At 35.3% G+C, this 20,372-nt stretch overlaps 1 protein-coding gene across 3 annotated transcripts in view; it reads right to left on the bottom strand.

Annotated features, from left to right (window-relative positions):
• The window catches only part of ttn.1 (titin, tandem duplicate 1), a 135,765-nt gene that overhangs the window by 79,562 nt on the left and 35,831 nt on the right, over positions 1-20,372 (bottom strand). Inside the window, exons 49-91 of one of the 3 annotated variants that reach the window (XM_067409305.1) lie at positions 20,106-20,289; positions 19,904-19,984; positions 19,514-19,781; positions 19,389-19,421; positions 18,750-18,959; positions 18,585-18,662; positions 18,477-18,503; positions 18,253-18,309; positions 18,106-18,150; positions 17,622-17,681; positions 17,200-17,271; positions 16,760-16,822; positions 16,472-16,552; positions 15,842-16,168; positions 15,513-15,614; positions 14,809-15,258; positions 14,573-14,659; positions 13,565-14,209; positions 13,095-13,181; positions 12,829-12,906; positions 12,549-12,635; positions 12,291-12,374; positions 11,590-11,634; positions 9,423-11,204; positions 8,935-8,985; positions 8,430-8,825; positions 8,005-8,274; positions 7,642-7,917; positions 7,401-7,540; positions 6,807-6,933; positions 6,436-6,702; positions 5,897-6,163; positions 5,463-5,726; positions 5,231-5,370; positions 5,008-5,134; positions 4,525-4,791; positions 4,163-4,429; positions 3,396-3,662; positions 3,155-3,294; positions 2,921-3,047; positions 2,307-2,449; positions 1,122-1,245; positions 59-325 (exon numbers count right to left, since the gene is read on the bottom strand). In XM_067409305.1, the coding sequence (XP_067265406.1) occupies positions 59-325; positions 1,122-1,245; positions 2,307-2,449; positions 2,921-3,047; positions 3,155-3,294; positions 3,396-3,662; positions 4,163-4,429; positions 4,525-4,791; positions 5,008-5,134; positions 5,231-5,370; positions 5,463-5,726; positions 5,897-6,163; positions 6,436-6,702; positions 6,807-6,933; positions 7,401-7,540; positions 7,642-7,917; positions 8,005-8,274; positions 8,430-8,825; positions 8,935-8,985; positions 9,423-11,204; positions 11,590-11,634; positions 12,291-12,374; positions 12,549-12,635; positions 12,829-12,906; positions 13,095-13,181; positions 13,565-14,209; positions 14,573-14,659; positions 14,809-15,258; positions 15,513-15,614; positions 15,842-16,168; positions 16,472-16,552; positions 16,760-16,822; positions 17,200-17,271; positions 17,622-17,681; positions 18,106-18,150; positions 18,253-18,309; positions 18,477-18,503; positions 18,585-18,662; positions 18,750-18,959; positions 19,389-19,421; positions 19,514-19,781; positions 19,904-19,984; positions 20,106-20,289 (8,960 nt within the window). The remainder of the gene's footprint in view (positions 1-58; positions 326-1,121; positions 1,246-2,306; positions 2,450-2,920; positions 3,048-3,154; positions 3,295-3,395; positions 3,663-4,162; positions 4,430-4,524; positions 4,792-5,007; positions 5,135-5,230; positions 5,371-5,462; positions 5,727-5,896; positions 6,164-6,435; positions 6,703-6,806; positions 6,934-7,400; positions 7,541-7,641; positions 7,918-8,004; positions 8,275-8,429; positions 8,826-8,934; positions 8,986-9,422; positions 11,205-11,589; positions 11,635-12,290; positions 12,375-12,548; positions 12,636-12,828; positions 12,907-13,094; positions 13,182-13,564; positions 14,210-14,572; positions 14,660-14,808; positions 15,259-15,512; positions 15,615-15,841; positions 16,169-16,471; positions 16,553-16,759; positions 16,823-17,199; positions 17,272-17,621; positions 17,682-18,105; positions 18,151-18,252; positions 18,310-18,476; positions 18,504-18,584; positions 18,663-18,749; positions 18,960-19,388; positions 19,422-19,513; positions 19,782-19,903; positions 19,985-20,105; positions 20,290-20,372) is intronic. The other 2 variants (XM_067409306.1, XM_067409307.1) reach the window with 2 other exon arrangements.

Raw genomic sequence — 20,372 nt, 5'->3', positions numbered from 1 at the left:
TTACGATAGTTGGCTTTATTCAAGTTTCTACACATCAGATTTTTGCCTGAAAACTTACGTTCAACGTTTAAGAAAGCAGATGTCTTGAACTCCTTCGCATCACAGGTATATGTCTTGGAATCATCAAGACTACACTCCTTGATGATCAGCCTCCTTATGCGTCCCTCAGCCACCATCTCATACTTCTTGGTTTTACGAATTTCCTGTCCATCTCTGAACCATTTCACATCAGCCTTCTCCCTGGACAGTTCACACTCCAGAATAGCTGTGGCTTCCTCCTCAACAGTCTGGTCCTCCAAGGGCTTGGTGAACTCAACTGGTGGCTCTGTGATATAGAATATGGTAATGTGAATCTCTAAGCAAGCTCTATTTATGACAACTACTACAAAAACAACCTCATAGATACATGTATATAGTAGGGCTGTCAAATAATTAATCATGATTAATCAATACAAAATAAAAGTTTGAGTTTGCATAATATATGTGGGTGTAGTGTGTGTAATTAATATGTATATATAAATGCATTCATGTATATATTTGAGAAATATTTACAAGTATATGTATTAATTTATAGTTTTATATATTATATATTATATATAAATAAAAATATCTTGTACATAAATACCATATTTCTCTTAAATATATACATTAATTTGTGTGTATTTATATATACATATTAATTACACACACTACACCCACATATATTATGCAAACTCAAACTTTTATTTTGTATTGATTAATCATGATTAATTATTTGACAGCCCTAGTATATAGGTAAACAAACATTATAGGTTTGCACAAATTTTCCACTGATATTATAGTTAGCTTAAAAACAAAAAGTTACTTAATTGAAATAAAATAAACATTTAAACATAAAATATAAAACAACTTATTTTTCATTTTTCATTATTTAAAACAATAATGGAAATGTACTCAAATGTAAATATAAATTAATAAGTACTAAATCTATATCTTTAATTATCTTTATCTGTTAAATAATAAAAATGACAAAACTTTAAAATTAAAATTAAAAATATTAAAAAATTCAAAATATCAATATACAAATAATAGTATCTAAAATACTAATTTTATTATTAAATCTTATTTATTTATTTAATTACCATTCACAGTAAGTTTGGCCTGGGTCACAAAGTCCTTTGCAGTAAGTTTCACTTCTCCAGCCTCTGTCATCTTGACATCTCTCAGAGTCAGGGAATGCAGTCTCCCTTCTACTCTGGTGACCACCTGTACACAACAATGTTATCAATTATCAATTGCTCTTTTCTTATTTATGCAACAACATTTCAAAAGCAAATATAAACTCTTTCCCCGACATTGACAGAATTGTCATTTATGACCCAACATCGCCCTGCCATTGACTGAATTTTCCGGCAATCCCTGTTTTCACTGTTATCTAGCAGGGGGCGCTATTATGCATCTTCGTATGAATACAGAATCCAATGCAATTACCAAACATTAAACAGCATATAAATCAAAACTGACTAACTTTACTGAATGAAATGTTGACCCAGAAAATGGTATAGGACTCTGAAGCTTTGAGGACATTGTTTTGTTTTTAATGCAGAAGCTCTATTCTTTCTTTTGATATACTGCATGTTCAGATACAACAAAATATTTTGGGGCCATGAAGTTTTTGTGAAACTTATCAAAAATTACTGGATTATCAAAAATGATGGCACTGACTGGCAATCTTTAAAAAATAAATAAATAAAAAACACTGGTGGGGAAGAGTTAAGGAAATAGCAAAAAAATCAAAGAAAATTTGATGTCTTTAAATTATAGAACAAAATTATCTTTTTTTTTTTTTTTTAGTTATATGTTAAGCTATGTGAAACAACTAATGCATTAGGAATGAGAAGTATTAGAAATATATATTTTTATCAAAAGTCTAAGGATTATGAAGTTCACTATACCAGCACTTCAACAACACTCTTGAAGCAGTTAAAAATAACCAGAAGGGCGCCTGCAGGGCAAAATGGCCCAGTGTTATCTCAAAACCAGTAAGTACTGCTGGAAGTCCTTATATGTAGAACATATTTATATAAAGACTTTTCACTTGGAATTGTCACCCTAAAAAAACTAAATATACATACTATGTAGTTATAGAACTATATATTACAGTCAGTATATAATGTACATTGTTATAGTCTCTTACAATTTTGACATAACTTCAGCTGAAATGACAATAAAATCTTAAAAGATTGACATGGTTAAAACTAAACTGAAAAATGCCCCACTTAATGATTAAAGATTAAATTGCTGAAATCTAAAGAAAAGTATCTTACCCTATCACTTGGCTCCATCTTTGTTGAGCCAACAAACCATTCAACAGGAATATCTTCATATGAGAGCTCACAGTCAAAGGTGGCAGTCTCTCCAGCAGTAACAGTGACATCCCGAAGAGGTCGCAGAAGGCCAATTGTGCGTGCTTCAGAAGAAGAAAAGGCCATCTTCAATAATGCCAAGAAACAATCCTACTACTTCAAGTTGTCATTGTTCTCTGTCACTAGGCTACAATTTGCAAACTTGAAAGTACTATTCGGTTTTCCAGTTTATCACACAAGGCTCTGCATCATTAACATATTGAGATTCCTTGCACTGCCTGTGGCCAGATAAACTAACAGGCATGTTTCAGCTCTGCCAATCATTCCCACCCTCTCCTGATAAGGAATGGGGCATCTAAAATAGTCTTATTGGCTGCTGACTAACCCCCACTAAGTTATCTGTTACTGTCACTCAACATTTTCTTCTTAGTAAAACAAGAATGCAGGTTGGTTTGTCACCCAATGTAAAAAAAAGGTTGCACAAACAGGTTATTTTTATCACAAAGAAAAAAATGGTTACAGAGAATAATGTTGGCCAAATACTTATTTTTTTGCTCACCTATGAGAATTCTCACCTTTAACTCTGAGCTGAGCACTCGATTTAGCATTAGCAGCACTGAAGTCTACACCACCAGCCATATCCATGCGGACATTGTAAAGGATAAGCATGTGCTTGGTGCCTTCCTCCTTAATTTCACAGTCCTGGGTGGAACAAACGCATTTAATTTGTTCTTAAAAATATATGCTTAATATGTAAACAATATTTAAAAAATAATTTTAAAACAACATGCACTGCAGGAAACCCTTACGGCAGACTGGTGCAGGGCATCTCCTTTGAGTTTCCAGTTTCCATGAACATCCTCCTCAGAGATTTCTGTCTCAAAGCGAGCAGTCTCTGTCTCTGTGACCTCCACACTGTACAGTGGACGGACGATCTTAATATCACGTTCTGCAGAGAAAAAAGAAGGAGAGGAGGAGAGACTAGGTTATAGTAGCTCAAAGTGATTTTTTCAGTTTAATCGATCAATCTACACATGGAAAGAAAAGTACCTTCAATGTTAAGCTTGGCTGTTGTTTTGTCAGAGCCACAGTCACACACATAATCGCCAATGTTGGCCTTCTCTGCCTTCTTTACTGTCAGGATACGTTTCTTTCCATCAGCTTTGATGATGACGTTCTTCGAGGGAATGATCTCCTTGCCATCTTTGAACCATTTCACCTGAGCAGATGACTTGCTCAATTCACACATAAGGACAACCTCATCCTTCTCAACTGCAGTGTAGTCCTGCAACTTGGTGGTAAAGTAGGCTTCTCCCTCTGTTGATATAGAAAAGAACATGATATTTTTAACATGATTTACCAATATACAAAAATGTCTTTGAAAGGGATATAAATAAACCCATATAGAGTAACTAGTCCATAGAAAAAATATTATGTGCCTGGGTTGATCAGTCAACATATTTAGCTTCCTCTAATTTAAGATCTCTGTTATCCGCCTCATATTTCTTACTTGTTCTTTTGAGCAAGGTTTTCATTTTTCTGGCTTTAGATGAACATTCCTGAGCTTCTAGTTCTCTATCAAATTGTTTATGCTCACCATAAAATTAATACTGAACACCTCAGATGACAATTTTCACTGAAGTTTGAAGTATAAGTTTTGAGAAAAAAAAGAAAAAAAAAAGAGACGGCAAGGTTTTAATTAAAGCAGCACCAGTTTATGGTCATTACAAAAGTGTTTGACCTCTTTGTGCCACAACTGACCAAGTAGAATCAAGTTTCATTAGAAGTATGCAACTGGAAAAATTATGAACACTTACCAAGTACAGTGAGCATTGCTTCAGAGCTTTTTCCAAGAGCCTCAACTTTAATGAGAGAAGTGTCATCAATAGACACCTCTTTAAAGGACAGAGTATGGATTTTGCCATCCTCGGACAGGTGCACCACTTTGCTTGGATGCAAACGCACATCATTCTTGTACCAGATGACTTGAATCTTCTCATGAGAGAGTTCAATTCTGAATTCTGCAGTCTCACGCTCCTTAACGGTGACATCTTTAATGGGTCTGACAAACTCAAGACGGATGCCTGAGTAGAACGATAAATGCAGATCAGAAAATGTTTGAATGAAATGTGATTACTGTGTATTATATATTGCACATAACAAGAATCTTTTTTATTACCCTGAATAACAAGTTTGGCAGATGTTCTCTTGTCCTCGGCCTCAAATATGTACTTAGCTTCATCCTCATACGCAGCAGATTTGACCACTAGAATATGTCTTTTTCTCTCTGCGAGGATTTCAAACTTTTCATCAGCCTTCAACTCCTGAGATCCCTTAAGCCAACGGACGACCTTAGCTTCTCTTGACAATTCAATTTCAAATCTGGCATCATCTTTTTCATAGACTTGTACATCGCTCAAAGGCATGACAAAAGAAATGGGCAAATCTATAATAGAGGTGAACAGAAAGATTAGATAATACAGAAAGAAATTGCATTAAAGACATTTTCAATAAAATATAATTTGTGCATATTATATATATATATATATATATATATATATATATATATATATATATATATATATATATATATATATATATATATATATATATATATATATATACACACATACACACACACACACATTATATTTTAAACTACCTTTCACTTTAAGATTTGCAGAGCACTTAGCATTCGCTCCCTGGAAGGTAACCTCTCCAGACTGGGAAACTTTGCAGTTGTAGAGTGTTAATGTATGTTTTGCACCATCCTCAATAATCTCAACGTCCTGTTAAACAAAAAGCACATAAGGAAAAATATATTTAGTATTTTGCAAGATGTCTCTTAAAAAGATGTTTTAATTTTTTGATGCAAATTTGCTCACAGGTGAAGAAGATAAGACTTCGCCCTTCAGTTTCCATTGGCCATGGACATCATCTTCAGAGATTTCCACCTCAAAACGAGCCGTCTCACCATCAAAGAGCTCAACGCCATATATGGGTCGCACCACTTTGATGTCACGAGCTGGAATTCCAAAATTAACAAATAAAACCCCATCACACCCCTGAAAGGTTGCAATGTTTTTGCATTTTAGTTATATAACCTTAATTACTGACCTTCAATGTTCAAGTTTGCCGAAGTCTTGTCTGTTCCACAGTCGCAAACATATACTCCTTTTTCTTTGTTCTCAACTTTTTTAAGATTAAGGATTCTTCGTTTGCCTTCAACTTTCATCATAATCATCTTGGAGGCTTTAATTTCAATTTCATTGTGGAACCACTTCACAGGAACATCTCTACTGAGCTCGCAGTCGAATGTGACTTCATCTTTCTCGACTGCGGTGAAATCTTGCAACTTGGAAGTGAAATATGCATCACCCTCTGTAAAAACAGGTTGCTTTGTTAATAATATTCAGAAACTAAAATATAATGAGTAATACTCTACACAAAAGGTTTTGTTGTGGTGCAAAGATGATGGTGGGGAAATGAGGGGGAAAAAAACAAGATTAGTTGACCAAATAAATGTAAGGGTAAAATAAAGGTAAAATTACCTATTACCAGCAGCTTAGCCATTGTGGATATTCCTTTAGCCTCTGCTTTTATTAGGCAAGTATCATCTAGTGATACTTCCTTAATTTCTAGTGTATGCCTCCTTCCCACCACGCTGGTGAACACGGTTCTGCTCGGATGTACTTTTATTTCATTTTTGTACCATGTCACGGGGACATTCTCATGAGAAAGCTCAAGGTCAAATACAGCTGTTTTACCTTCCTTCACAGTTAGGTCCTTTAATGTTGAGGTGAAGCTCAGCCTCATACCTATGACATTTGTTCAGTGCATAACAAATGGGCGCAATAAATGAATATTCAACAAACTATGGGCGCAATAAATTAATATACTGCAAACTTGGATAATGGGTGAATTTATTAGTGAATTTATTAGAAAAAATGAATTTATTAGATTATTATTAAAGATTTTTGTTTACTATTTACTATTTGTTAGACTGCTCATTAATAAACACCCTTGTTAAATTGTGTCAGAAAGCATTTTGACCAACACTTCACTAACCAAGATAATAACTAAGACTTACCCTCTACCATCAGTTTTGCTTTTGATGATTTGCCCAAGACCTCAATACTGTATTCTCCCTCATCCTCAAAGCCACAGTTATTAATAATAAGTATGTGTTTCTTTCCGTCATCAATGATTTCATACTTATTTCCTTGTGTAACAATATCAGAACCCTTTAACCAAATCACTTTAGGCACATCCTTATTGATGGAGCACTCAAACTTTGCCTGTTTCTTTTCATGCACAGTAACGTCCTTCAATGGGACTGTGAATTCCATTTCCAACTCTGGTAAGTATGAATGAACATTGTCCATATCGTCACTCATCTGCATTTGTAAATTTGAATTTTCATTTTCTTACGCTGTAGAAAAACATTCATGGTTCTCTTACCTTTGACTGTGAGCATAGCACTTGTCACAGCATTCAGAGCTTGGTATGTAACTTCACCAGCCTGATCAAGCTGAACATTTTTGATAGTAAGGAATCGTTTAGTTCCCTCAGATCTGATGTCACATGTCTAAAAAGGAAGAAAATTGTGAATGAGCAAATTTGCTGAACAATGTGCTATAAAAAAAAAAAAATAATAATAAAAAAATCACATACCTGTATTAATAATGTTGGGGAGTAACTAACTATAACTAGCAGCACAACTAATTTAATTACATTTTTTTCACAGAAAAATATAGGTTTAGTAGTATTTTGTGTAAATATCTGTTTAATTGAATTGTCATACTAATTGTATGTGTATATATATATATATATATATATATATATATATATATATATATATATATATATATATATATATATATATGACTTTAATCATCTGATAGTTATCTAAAAAGACTTAAATAGCTTAAGTAGCTTTTTTTTTCTTTGTAGCTTATAGTGTAGCTAACTACATCTCAAAAAGGGGAGTTTGGCTATTTATATAGCCAAAGTAGGTAATGACTAATATTGTAGCACACTTGAATAGAGACTTACTGGTGATCTTGTCAGAACCTGCCCTCTCAGTTTCCATTCTCCAGGCACATCATCTTCTGAAATTTCAGTGTCAAAGTTGGCCTCCGTTTTTTCAACCACCTCCACACTAGCAAGAGGCTTCAAGATCTCAGCTTCACGTTCTGAATAGAGATTAAAAGGTTCATACACACAACATTATAAGATGGTAATGTAAGCAGAAATTAACAGTCATCAGCTGTTGTTTTGTTTGTTTTTTACCAACCTCCAAGTGTTAGTTTTGCTGCGTATCTGCGGCCTTCAACCTCCACAGCATACTCAGCAACATCATCAGGCTGGGCATTTTTGACTGTAAGAGTGATCTCTTTTCCCTCCTTCTTCACCTCAGTCTTATTTGTAGGCTCATTAGGGATTTCATCATTACCCTTGTACCACTTCCAGTTAGGTGTGTCTTTGAAAAGCTCACCCTTGAATGTAGCAGTGGCCTTGGGTTTCACATGCTGGTCCCGCAAAGGTTTCACTAACCAGTCTCTTACAATTTCTGTTGAATACATTCATGGGTGAATTCAAACCGTCTCTAAATTTACCAAAGACATTAAAGTAAAAAAAAAAAAAATCATATACATACCAATAACCTTGACATTAGTTTGAGTTTTGATGTTTTCACACTCGCACGTGTAAAGACCAGCATCATCATCGTTTGCGTCCTGGATTGTGATGGCACGCTGTAGCCCAATAATATTGATTTGAATTTTGCCGGGAATTTCCTTGATCTCTATTCCATTCTTCTTCCAGACCACATCTCTATCCTTGCTCAACTCACAGTTCAAATACATTGGCTGCCCCTTAAGCACAGAGGTCTCTTCTTCCAGATTCTTTGTGAATTTGACAGGTAATTCTATATGAGATGATAGAAACAATTTAAGTTTAACAATCATACATTATTAGTACTAACATATTAACAATAATGGACTTTAGACAGGACAACAGCATATACATTTTTTTTTTTTTTATGTGACTAGAAATGCTTTGAAAGATAGCAGTCACAAATACCTTCTACCACAAGTTTAGCTGTTGAGGTCTTCTCCTTGTTGCCAAGCTTTGCAACACATGTGTACTCTCCAGTGTCTGAAAGCTGTACATCAATGATTTGCAGTTTGCGGTCTTTGCCATCAGATGTGAATTTGTGCTTTGGACTCTCCCTTAGATTGCTTCCATCTTTCATCCAGGTAGTGATAGCTGTAGATGGAGAGATCTGACACTCAAATACAGCCGAGGAGCCGATTGACTCTGCCTCCTGCAACACAATGTCCTGGAGCTCCTTCACAAATTTCAAGGGGACTGCTTTGAGCTGGAAACCAAATGGTGATTCTCCAGGAGGCTTGTCTCCACCACCACCAGGTTTCCCTCTACCCCTTCCAGCATCACCAGGAGATGGAGTTTGTCTTGCTACAATAAAAAGAAAAATATTTAGTTCTATCATTATGGACAAAAACAAACACTTGCACTGTAAAATGACAAATGCATATTATGAATGTACAGTATATTATGAACGTACGTCTTAGTCCTCTGCCTCTGCCTGGAGCGGGCTCCTCTTTAGGTTTTCCATCTGTTTGAAATATGTTATACTGACTTGCTTGAAATGGTAAAACAACATAGGTCTAAAATGTTTAGTTGATAAATGATATATATCTTATACAATATATGTGAACAGATTAATGAGACAATAAAGCAAGTTTGAAAAAGGCCCAGGACAAATGACACCCACAACGAAAATGACAAATGAAGATGAAGGAATGAAAGTGATACTGACAAACAGTTTTACGACAGAACAGGACTGATAGACACACAGCATTTTATCAAGAGGGTCAACAAATCAAGAATGAAAGAACAAACTAATCAAGGGAAGGACAAACATCAAAGAACACTGAACAAAGAAGACACTTGTTAAAGGGTTTTAATGAAGGTTGGGTTGAGTGGATATTATTTGGAACGACTGTAGGGAGAGATGAGATCAATGGTAAGCTTTTGGTGCTACCATCTCACCTTTCTTGTCACCCATTCCTGGGGTTTCAACGGCCCCATCCTCCAAACCGTCATCAAAGGTTTCGGATCCATAACTGTCCCTAGGAGCAAGTTCCCATCCCCAAGTTTCTTCATCTTCATCATTCACAGCCTCCTGCTCATGTTCATAAACTACCTCCTCTTGCTGTGTAGGAATCTTTTGTAGCTGTAAAACACTAGGAGACAACTCCTTCACCACTGGCACTTTGTCTTTAATTGTTTTCAAAGGAGGTTCCTGAGTAGTCTTTTCTTCTTTGGGGGAAACTGTCTTTGCAACCTTCTTCAGAATTACAGACTCAAGTGAATCTTTTGGTGAAATCTTCTTGGGTGATTTTACACTAGACTTTCTTTCCATTGGAATGGATTCAGTGGGTTTAGGTTTTGGTATCTCTGCTTTTGGTGAAGGTGTCTTTTTCAGCTCTCCGGGTTCTATTCCCTTCATTTCTTTTGGTGGAAGACCAATCTTTTCTGACATTGCAGGCTTATCTTCATCTTTTGGACTCTTTTTTGTCAGTGAAGCGACTTGAGGACTAGGTTTATCTACCTTTGGTGAAGGAGTTTTCTGTGCAATTGTTTTTCCTTCTATGGGTTTCAATAATATGTCTTCTTTTTTCGCTTCATCCTTTGGAATAATTCCACGCTTTTTAGTTATTGCCTTCTCTTCCTTGGGAACTTCCTGTGTTGTCTTTTCTGGAGTAGTAGTACTCTTCATGGGATGATCATGGGGTGACTCTAGCTTTTCAATCTTTTCAGGCTCTTCAAATGTTTTTTCACTTTTTCCTGGTTCTTTTACCTGGATGTGAGGTTCCTTCAGGATATGATGCGTTTCTGGTCTCTCTGGGCGCTTAATATCTACAGGCTTTTTCTCTTTTTGTTCTTGAGTAACCTTTTCAGGGGTTACATCAGCATGAGATTCTTTTGAAAATGGTTTCAGTGTCACAATTTCTGGCTCCACATCCTGCGATAGAATTCTGTTAGCTTTCTTTGGAAATTTCTCATGTTCTTTGGAGATTTCATCTTTAGCCACAGCAGGTTTTGGCATCATGGATTCTTTAGCTGTTTGATCTGTAGGTGTCACCTCTATTTTCTTCTTTGAAACAGGCTCATCCTTTATGAGTCTTTTATGTTTCTGGACACCAATACTATCTTTGCTCCTGTCTATGTTGCTATCTTTTTGTTGACCTACAACAGCTTTATCTGATTTCTCGACAGGTTTTAATTTTACAATTTCCTGTTCTTTCTCAGTAGATATTGACTTGGTTACCTTTTTCAGACTTGGCTGTGGTATCTTGGGTTCCTCTTCCATTGGAACTTTAGTTTCTTGTTTACCCATATTTTCTTCATCTCTTCCTCCTATTTCAGGAGTAATTCCTTTCTGCTCCCAAACATCCTTGTGCTGTTCTATCTTCTTTCCCTCCCCGTTTGATATTTTCTCAGTTTTTGTGGCAGTTTCATATGACCAAGTATCTTTTGTGACTTCATAGCTGCTGGTGAGTTTGACTTCAGTAACAGCCTTTGAATACACCATCTCCTCTCCAACAATTTCAGATTTCTCAATTTTCTGAAGAAGTTGCCCTGATTCTTTTGGTGGTTCTTCACGCTGAATCTTATTAACACTTTTCAGTGATATAACTTCATGATCTTCCTGGTGTTCTTTTGATCTTCTGGTTACTTTCTTTACGGTTGGCATTTCCAATTTTTCTTCTTCCTTGACGTGAATTTTACTCTTTTGTTTAAGAAGTGCTTGTGTAGTGCTAGTTGTTTCTGAGGTGATAAATATCACAATATCACATAACATGGACAGTACAATCAGCATGACATAAGACACCTGTACACATATTACACAGCAGGGTTGAAGCTAAAGTCATCAGTGTAACCTACATGAAAAACTATACTATTTTTTGACATGCAGGATTAAGATGAAATTAACCTCAACCCTAATAAATAGCAAACTGTACAGCATACAAATAAAGAAAAAAATAGAGCAATAATAATAATAATAAAAATAATAAGCTAGCAATAATGAGACAAAACAAACATTACAACAAGCGGACATATGAAATATGATACCTGAAAACTAATTTGAATATGTTTAATAATAAAACCTTGGAAGATTAATTTGGGCCATTTAGGTAACACAGTAACATACCTTTGGGAGCTGGTCCAGGAGCTTTAACAGGGCCCTTGTCTGCATCTGTTTCAGAGATCATTTCAGATTAAACCGATACCAACACACATAATTCAGAATGAGAATTCACTCAAAAATTTCAATTCCATCATCATTTACTCTCCTCATGTCTTTCACAACCCTGTTTATACTATTTTAGAAAATAATACTTTTAAAAACTCTGAATATAAATCACAAGTCATCTAGACTACTCATATGAGGCAATTTTGTGTCAGTATTTTCTGGAACTTGACAGTCACTGGTCCCTATCCACTATCATGGTATAGAATACAGTAGCTCATACATTCTACTAAACGTCTCATTTGGAGTTCTATGAAATAAATAAAGTATTGCAGGTTTGAAAGGACATGAAAATTAGTAAATAGGTAAATGCTTGCCTTAATTTTCCTGTTATGAATGTGCATACTAACCTAAGGTATATATGTTTAAACAAAGTGGAATACAAAAGTAGAAAACTCACATCCATAATGTTGATTAAGAAACATAAAAACAATGTCAAAGTTAGTATTTTAAAACAAACATATAATAACATAAGATTTAAAAGATACTATAAAAAAGCAGAATACACAATAAATCGAAGACCACAAAGACACATTAAAAACCCAAGGGAACACCAACAACAATAACAATTGACAAAGAAGACATGAAAACAGAGACTCTACCTGTGATAGGAGAGACTTTCTTTTCAATTGGAGTTTCTGTTGGCTTTGGTGCCACAGGAGATGGTTCCTTTTCAATAGTTGGCTCTTTAAATAAAATAATACCACAATCACAACCCAAATATAGTGAAGACAAATGTTGAAGAAGAGGTTTTTTGACTGGACAAGGAACATTTAAAGATAAACACAAATAAGAACAACCACAAGTCATACCAAAGACTATAGACTAGCAAAAATTTTTGCCAGTTTTGCTTTAAATACCTTTTGGAGGAGATACTATTTTCTGTTCTACTGGAGCCACAGTTGGCTTTGGAACTTCAGGAACTGGTTTCTCTTCAGCAGTTGGCACTTTAAATAAAACAATGCCATAATCACAAGCAAGAATAACAAATATAAGATAAAAGATAAAACAAAGATACTACAAAGACAATGTAAAGATGAGCACAGAAAAAGATCATTAGATTAACAAAACAAGCAGACACATACAAAAGACTGACAAACAGACCAGAAAAGAGTTCTACCACAATGTGACTTTAAATACCTTTTGAAGGAGGCATTTTCTTTTCAACTGGAGCCACACTTGGCTTTGGTGCCTCAGGTTTCCTTTCAATTGTTGGCTCTTTAATTAAAACAATACCATAACAATAATCAAAAATAATAAAGGCACATGTGGAATAATGTGTAACTGGACTGGTCAAAGAACATTTAAACATGATGACAAAAGAATATACAAAACAAACAAACAAACACACAAATATCAAAGACTAACTTATACAAGGAAGTAGTTCTTCCAGTTTTGCTGTATACCTTTTGATGGAGGCAATATTTTCTGTTCAACTGGAGCCACAGTTGGCTTTGGGACTTCTGGTTCAGGTTTCTTTACTAATTCTGGTTCTTAAAATAAAAGTAAGCCATGATCACAATCAAGAAATAGACCCTGAACATTTACAGATGAGCATCCAGACACATTATCACATAATGACTAAGAACTGAAGAGTAATAGCACCAAAACTCCCAGCCCTTAAAGTACTTTTTGTAGGTGAAACAACTTCTGACATAGGAGTTGTAACAGCCTTGGTCTGCTAAGAATTATAATAAGAATTATAAGATATTCAAGATACAAGAAGCTAAAGAGGAACTTTATCAAAAAATGCAAGCAAATGACTTAGACACAGAAAAGAAAACCACAAGTGCCTTTTCAATTCCTGAAGGCAAACAATTCAAGTAAAGATTGCAATATACCAGTTGAGGCATTTGCTGAAGATTGTAAGGTTTACCTCTTTGAAGTACTTTACGCACTTCCTTCGACTTAGTTCCTTTTTCTTTTGGTTTTACTAATGGTGTTATCTCTGGTGATATCTGAGGGGTTTCTTCCTGTGATCTGTTGTCTTCATGAACAGACTGTTGTAAGTGAATAGACTCTTTCTTGTGAACTTCTATTTCTCTCTGAATGGCCATCTTTTTTCTGGGGGTGTCATCTCTCTTTTGTAGAGGCATATCTTCAGTTTTTTTCTTTTTATCTGGCATAATTTCTTGACTTTTCAGTGATGACTCAATGCTAGGTATCATCACAGCTTCTGGAGAACTTTCAACATTCTCAGTGTGCATTTCTTGCTTTGACAAGGTTGTCTCAGGTATCTCCTTTATTTGTATCAGCTCAAAAGAAGGTTCTGGCTTGCGGAAAACCTCTGTTTTAACTATTTTCACTTCTTCAGTCACTGATTCTCTACTGTGATTTCTAACATCCATCTTTACAATATGTTCTTGAAGAGATTTCTTGAAAATTTCCTCAGGTTGATGAGGCATGCTTTCACTCTCTTCCACAATTTCCTCTTTCAAAACCATTTCCTCCATGTAAATCTTCTGAGTTGCTTCCACTGTATGGGGAATTTGGTCACGTTTCTTCTCAGAAGCTGCAAAGACTTTAAAGATGAAAGATTTTCAAGATTGCACCATGCAACGGTGGTATAAGAGTTTTCAACAAACATGCATACCAAAATAAAACATCAAAAAAGAAAATACCATCTTAAAATTTAGCAATACATTTTTGGATTTACTAACAAAATGCAACTATTTTCTCTGCCTTGGGTTATTCGAGGTTCTTTAAACTTGAAGCAGATTAATGTACATTAATAATATTAAAAATAATTCTCCAGCTAACTATGATTAAAATGTTAGAAATGGTTACCCAGTAACAAAGTTAGAGATCTGTTTTTATAACACAGACAGATCTCGTAATGCAGATACAAATTTGATTTGCATCTCCCATGACCAACCAAGCATACCTTTGGCTGGGGGCATCTCAGTCTCCATTTTAGCTTTAGTCACAGGCTTTTTCTCAGATGGTAGTTCAGCAGCCTTTACTTCAACCACTTTGTAAATATAAAAATGATACCAGACAAAAAACAACACATTAAGAAGAGTAAATAAGATCAGCAGTACTTTTAAGAGAGTTTGTACTGATTGCTACCCCATTATTGCAGGGCATATTTAAGAGCTTAATATGAAGATTTAATAATACCTTTCTCTGGCTGACCCTCCTTTTTGTGGTCACGTGCTGGCTCACTGATTTTAGGGGTTGGTTCACTCTTTGGTGGCACTTGTTTTTTATCTGCTTTATCTGCTTGAGGTAACGCTGAAGGTTTAGGGGAAGGCTCAACATTTCTGACTGATTCTGCCTTGGAAACTTCTTGGGGAGGTGGCTTTCTTGGTTCAAGTATAACCTCTGGTGGAGCTGATTTGACTTCTTGTTTTCTAAGTGGGTCAGAAGGCTGGCTTTGTGTAGGTCTAAACCGACTAGCTGGCTCTACACTTGATGGCTCAGACAGGACAGGCAAATAATCTTTGATAGATTCATCTCGTAGTAGTGTAGAGGCTTCTTTCTTTGGTGGTTCAGCAGCAACAAGTGCAGGCTCTGGTTTTCTATCTAGCTTTACTTTTGGTGCTTCTATTTCCTTCACCTCCACAAGAGCTTCAAAAGACAACATAAATGTTATACAATGTATTATCACAAAAAGATAAGCATTCACAGTAGAATGCAGAAGCTCAAATAATAAAAAAGAATCAGTTAGACGAAGAGTTACACGAAGAGAAGAGTTACACATGCATTCCAAGAGCACCATTTTTGGTGACAAAGATTTGAACAGACAACAAACAAAAATGAAACCATTTTAAGCGGTTTGCAAGAATTATTTCAATAACTGTGCTTCTTATCTATCGAGTTACCTTTTATTTGAGTAGTGTCTGGCTTTGGAGTTAAAGCCTCATCTTTTTTAATAGCTAAGGATGGTCGAGGTGCAGCTTCTGGCTTCTTTGGAGCCTCAGGTGCTTTTAAAGAACAAAAAACAAAGTAGCATAGAGTAAACCCCAAAAATATAAAGCTGATAAGACTTTATATTCTTAAGGTCAACAAGAGGAGAATTCAAAGAGTTGAGGACTACACATACAACAAATATAGGAAAACATTCATACACACCGTACTTGACATACAGGCATGCTCAGAAAACAAACACAAAGTAAAAACTGCAGCACAGACAACTAATCACACACAATACCTTTGACAGAGGGTGCCTCGACTTTCTTTGCAACTGCAGGCTTAGGTTCAGCCTCAGGCTTTGGTGTAGCTTTTGGCTCAGTTTTTGGCTCAGGTTTTGGTGTAGCTTTTGGCTCAGGCTTGGGCTCAGGTATTGGTGTAGCTTTTGGCTCAGGCTTGGGCTCAGGTATTGGTGTAGCTTTTGGCTCAGGCTTGGGCTCAGGTTTTGGTGTAGCTTTTGGCTCAGGCTTGGGCTCAGGTTTTGGTAGAGCTTTTGGCTCAGACTTAGGTTCAGGCTTTGGTTCAGCCACTGGAGCTTTTGGTTCTGCTGGCACCTGAGGTTTAGGCTCTGAGGGTGTAGGTTTTAGAATATCTATAAGTAACACTGACATTGCTATCAATTCTCAAAGGAGACTGACATTATACAAGAGGTTTTAGATATTTCTGTGTATATCACAGATAAACAATATGTTAAGAAATACTGAAACCCAAGACATTAAGAAACAAGAAAATGACACAAGAAGAAACTGCAAATTACAGTTACACAAATATCAACATTTATACATAGTACACATACATTTGAACAGGAAAAAGAACATATTTAGACAATCAATACAGAACAGTATACACACTGAAAACACACAGCTAATACCTTTGCGTGTGGGTTGTTCTTTTTGCTCTGTCACCTTGACAGATAGGACTTTTTCCTCAACAGGCTTCTTGTCTTCAGGTTCTTTAAAATATCAGGGCATCACATGAATAAAATTAAGCATTTTCAAACAAGAGCTACATGTACAGCAAGTACACAAAACACATTTGATATGGTAACATACAGATCTCACAAAACAGATTTGGTTTAAATATTTTGGTGGAAACAATAAACACATAGAGGAAGAAAGACATGAACAATGTAAAAAGTCAAGCAAAGACACAATAATACCTTTCTCAGGAACTGATGGCTGTACAAAAGTTGTTCCAGGTTTTTCTTCTGGTTGCTTCATAACTTCAGGTACATAAAAGATATCAGTTTTGTTAAAATACAGCTGCAAAGCTTAAGCAGAGTATAAGTAGCCAAAGTGTCCATGCTTTTAGCATGATTGCATAAGCATTAGAAGAAAACATTCATGAACATACGACCAAGGACGGATCATAAAAAGCAATTATACAACAGACATCTGCAGAATGACATAATAATACACAAACAGATCTCCCAGACAAGGAAAGAACCAAAAGCATTTTCGGTTCAGCACAGACATTTTGTAAGTGCTTAACTGGCAGGAAAAAAATTAAGCAGTTGGTTTGGCATACATAAATGTTAAAAGATAATCTGAGACAGCCATAAGCAAAGTCTAGCGCAGGCATTTTGCCTTCATCCAATACCTTTCTTTGGTGCCTCCTCTGTCCTTTCCACTACCTGTTTTGTTACAGTCTCCTCAACAGGTTTCTTCAATTCTAATGAGAAATAAGAACATGATCACATGAAACAAAAACTTAGGCATGAACACAGACACACAAATTCAGTTTCAAACATACACACAGAGAGTTTACAGCACAATACCTGTGGATTAAAAATGTTAATGATGCTGAACTAAAAATGATGGTTATTGAAGGATGGAAGTGATGATGTTTAATAGTGAGTTACATTAAAAAGAAAAGGAATACACATGATAGCATTGACAAAATATATGTAAAAAAGATAATTAAAAGATGAAGATGAGTGAAGAAACTTGTCACACGTACAAGCAAGACGAGCAAAATGTTATGCTCTTAGTTAAAGACCCTAAGACAGTTAATAAGTATACCTTGCAGTGAAGAGAATTCATAAGTTACACTCTCCTCTTGAACTGTCCACTTCTGACACTCTACCATACAATGATAATTTTTAAAGAATGTTTTATTAAAACTGATACGATTCTGTAAAAAAAAAATTCTTTATCAGCTAAGATGTTAGTGCGAATGCAAATGCAAAGATTAGAAAGAAAGAAAGAAAGAAAGAAAGAAAGAAAGAAAGAAAGAAAGAAAGAAAGAAAGAAAGAAAGAAAAAAAGAAAGAAAGAAAGACCAACTCTATGATTTGATTGTATCGTGTTAGTTATATTACTTTAGATGAGATTAATGTGGGTTTATACGGTTGAGGTGCTGCTGATAATATGGTAATATTAGTTTATTAATCCATTTGGGAGAATTGAGATGATTGAAGCTTAGTGTAATTTAGTGTATCTACTTGTCAAGTTAACATATTAAAGGTTAAGAAACATTAGAGATTATTTTTAATTTAAAATATTACCTGTTATTTCAAACTTTTCTTCATAATGAAACTCAGTGGATTCATCTTTTAAACAAAAGGTAACAATTACATCATTGTTAGGTGAAGTGAAACTGCAGGACTTCATGGTCTTCTATTTATATATTAGTTTACTTATTTTAGTCTTACCTTTAAAACTAATGACAGATGACACATCTGGCACATTTATTGATATATCAGGAACATCTGGATAGGTTGAGATTAAGTTTATATATATATTTCTTTATGTTTTACTAATTTAATTAATTAAAGATTGCAGAATTTGTAAAGAAATTAGTTGGGGTAGGGTATTGAGGAATACATAAGAGAAGATTAACCCTCAGAAACAATTTAGTCCATAACAAACCACTTACCAAAAGAACGTGTTCTTATTTCAAATTCTGCAAAAGAAGATAAAATGTAATTGCTGTTGACTAAACTCTAGTAAACAAGCCATAATGTGATGCTGGTCTGCATTTTACCTTTTCCTGATAGATAAAGCTCAGCTGTACTTTTAGTTTCACCAACAGGCTCCAGGCGCGCAATCACAGAGTACACGCCTAAAAGATTTAAAGTTAAGTTAATTTTGTTTTAATCTGTTTAATTCTATATTTATAGTGAGCCACTAGGAGGATTATTGTACACACCTTCATCGTCAGATGTTACGTTACGGATGATCATAAAGTGCCTTCGTCCCTCACACCTGAAGTTATATTTCAGGCTCTCTTTAAGCTCCCATGCATCTTTATACCAGGTGACGATCGCGTTGTCAAAAGACAACTCACACTCAAAAGTGGCAGACTGATGCTCATTCACCACAATATTTTGAATGCGCTTGGTGAATTGAATTTGATCAGCTAAAAATAATATAAAAGGATTGGAATGGTTAATTGTCTCAAAATGCAAGTCACTTGTCATTTTCAAAAATAAAAATCATAAAAAAGAGGAAAGAAATAAGAAGAAATGTAAATGTGCTTTCAAATGCACACACACTTTTTTTTTTGAATCCAACACTTTGTTGGTACACAATCAACACCACTGTAGCCAAGCAATTTTAAAGCACCAGGGGGAAAAAAAATGAAGACTGCTAAGCATTTTCTAGTTAGCAGAGGAATGAGAAGAGGTTAGTAATTTACTTACATGAATAGACAATCTATGTGGCCCTTTCTTGCCATTTGATAATTTAATTTCTTATAGTTGAAGTGAACTAGTAAAACATGGCCATAAATCTATTTTGTTATAATTGTCAGTGAACACTGCACTACAAAGCAATTCTACCCTCTTACCAGGTGATGGTTTCTGCACATGATCTTTACTCTCTGTAGAATATTGACGTAAATGTGCCTCAATTCATAATATGCTCATCAATGTTGTTGTAATGCAAAGTAAAATTTCTTTAAAATGGACTTACCCAACACTGTCAGTCTGGCACTGGATATATGTGGCCCACAAACGACACGGTAATTTCCCTGGTCACTGGTCTGACAGTTCTTGATCTTCAATATTTGGCGGTCACCCACGAGCTTAATTTCATATTTATCACTAGTTTCTAGCTTCTGTGTGTCTTTATACCAAGACAGTGTAATTTCTGGATAGTTGATTTTAATCTCACACTCAAACACTGCCTCTTTGTTAGCTTGTGTTGTCTGATCTGTGATGTCTTTAAGCAGGGTAACAGGCTGCAAAAACAAAATATTCATACATTTAGGTCATCAACATGCATCTGATAAGCATATCCATGAATATGCAAATAAGTTTAGACCGAAAAGTGTTACTTCAACTTCCCAAAGAAGGAACATACTTCACTGTGTTCCATTCTCCTCTGCAAATCATCAACAAGCTTAGCCAAATCCTCATCACTTTCTCTTCCATGTTCACTTTCCTGATTCAGAAAACAAGGGCACCTATTAAAGCTATTTGTCGTAGATTTCAATCTCAATAAGGTGTAAGAAAACTTAAGATTTGGAACATCTGTTAAGACAAAACAATTTAGATTTATCTACCGGTCTTCCACTTTCTTCACCCCTCTCCTTCTTCAGAAACTCAATGGCTTGAAGGAGACCCCGGAAGTCTGTGATTCCATACATGCGAGCGTATTTCTCATACTCTTTTGGATCTACATTTCTTAGCAACTCAACAATGTCAATGTCTTTGTCCTCCTTTGGACTTTTCTGCTTTGATGGAGTCCTGAACGTAACAAAAACAGTGCAAGTTTATAATCATTACAGAGTTGTGATTTTGAGTTTTTCTGGCAAAGAAAATCCCATTTT

The sequence above is a fragment of the Chanodichthys erythropterus genome, chromosome 14 (genome assembly GCF_024489055.1).
Source record: "Chanodichthys erythropterus isolate Z2021 chromosome 14, ASM2448905v1, whole genome shotgun sequence".
Classification (NCBI taxonomy): domain Eukaryota; kingdom Metazoa; phylum Chordata; class Actinopteri; order Cypriniformes; family Xenocyprididae; genus Chanodichthys; species Chanodichthys erythropterus.
The sequence above is the reverse complement of the archived record's forward strand: the minus strand, read 5'-3'. Positions and strand labels throughout refer to the sequence as shown.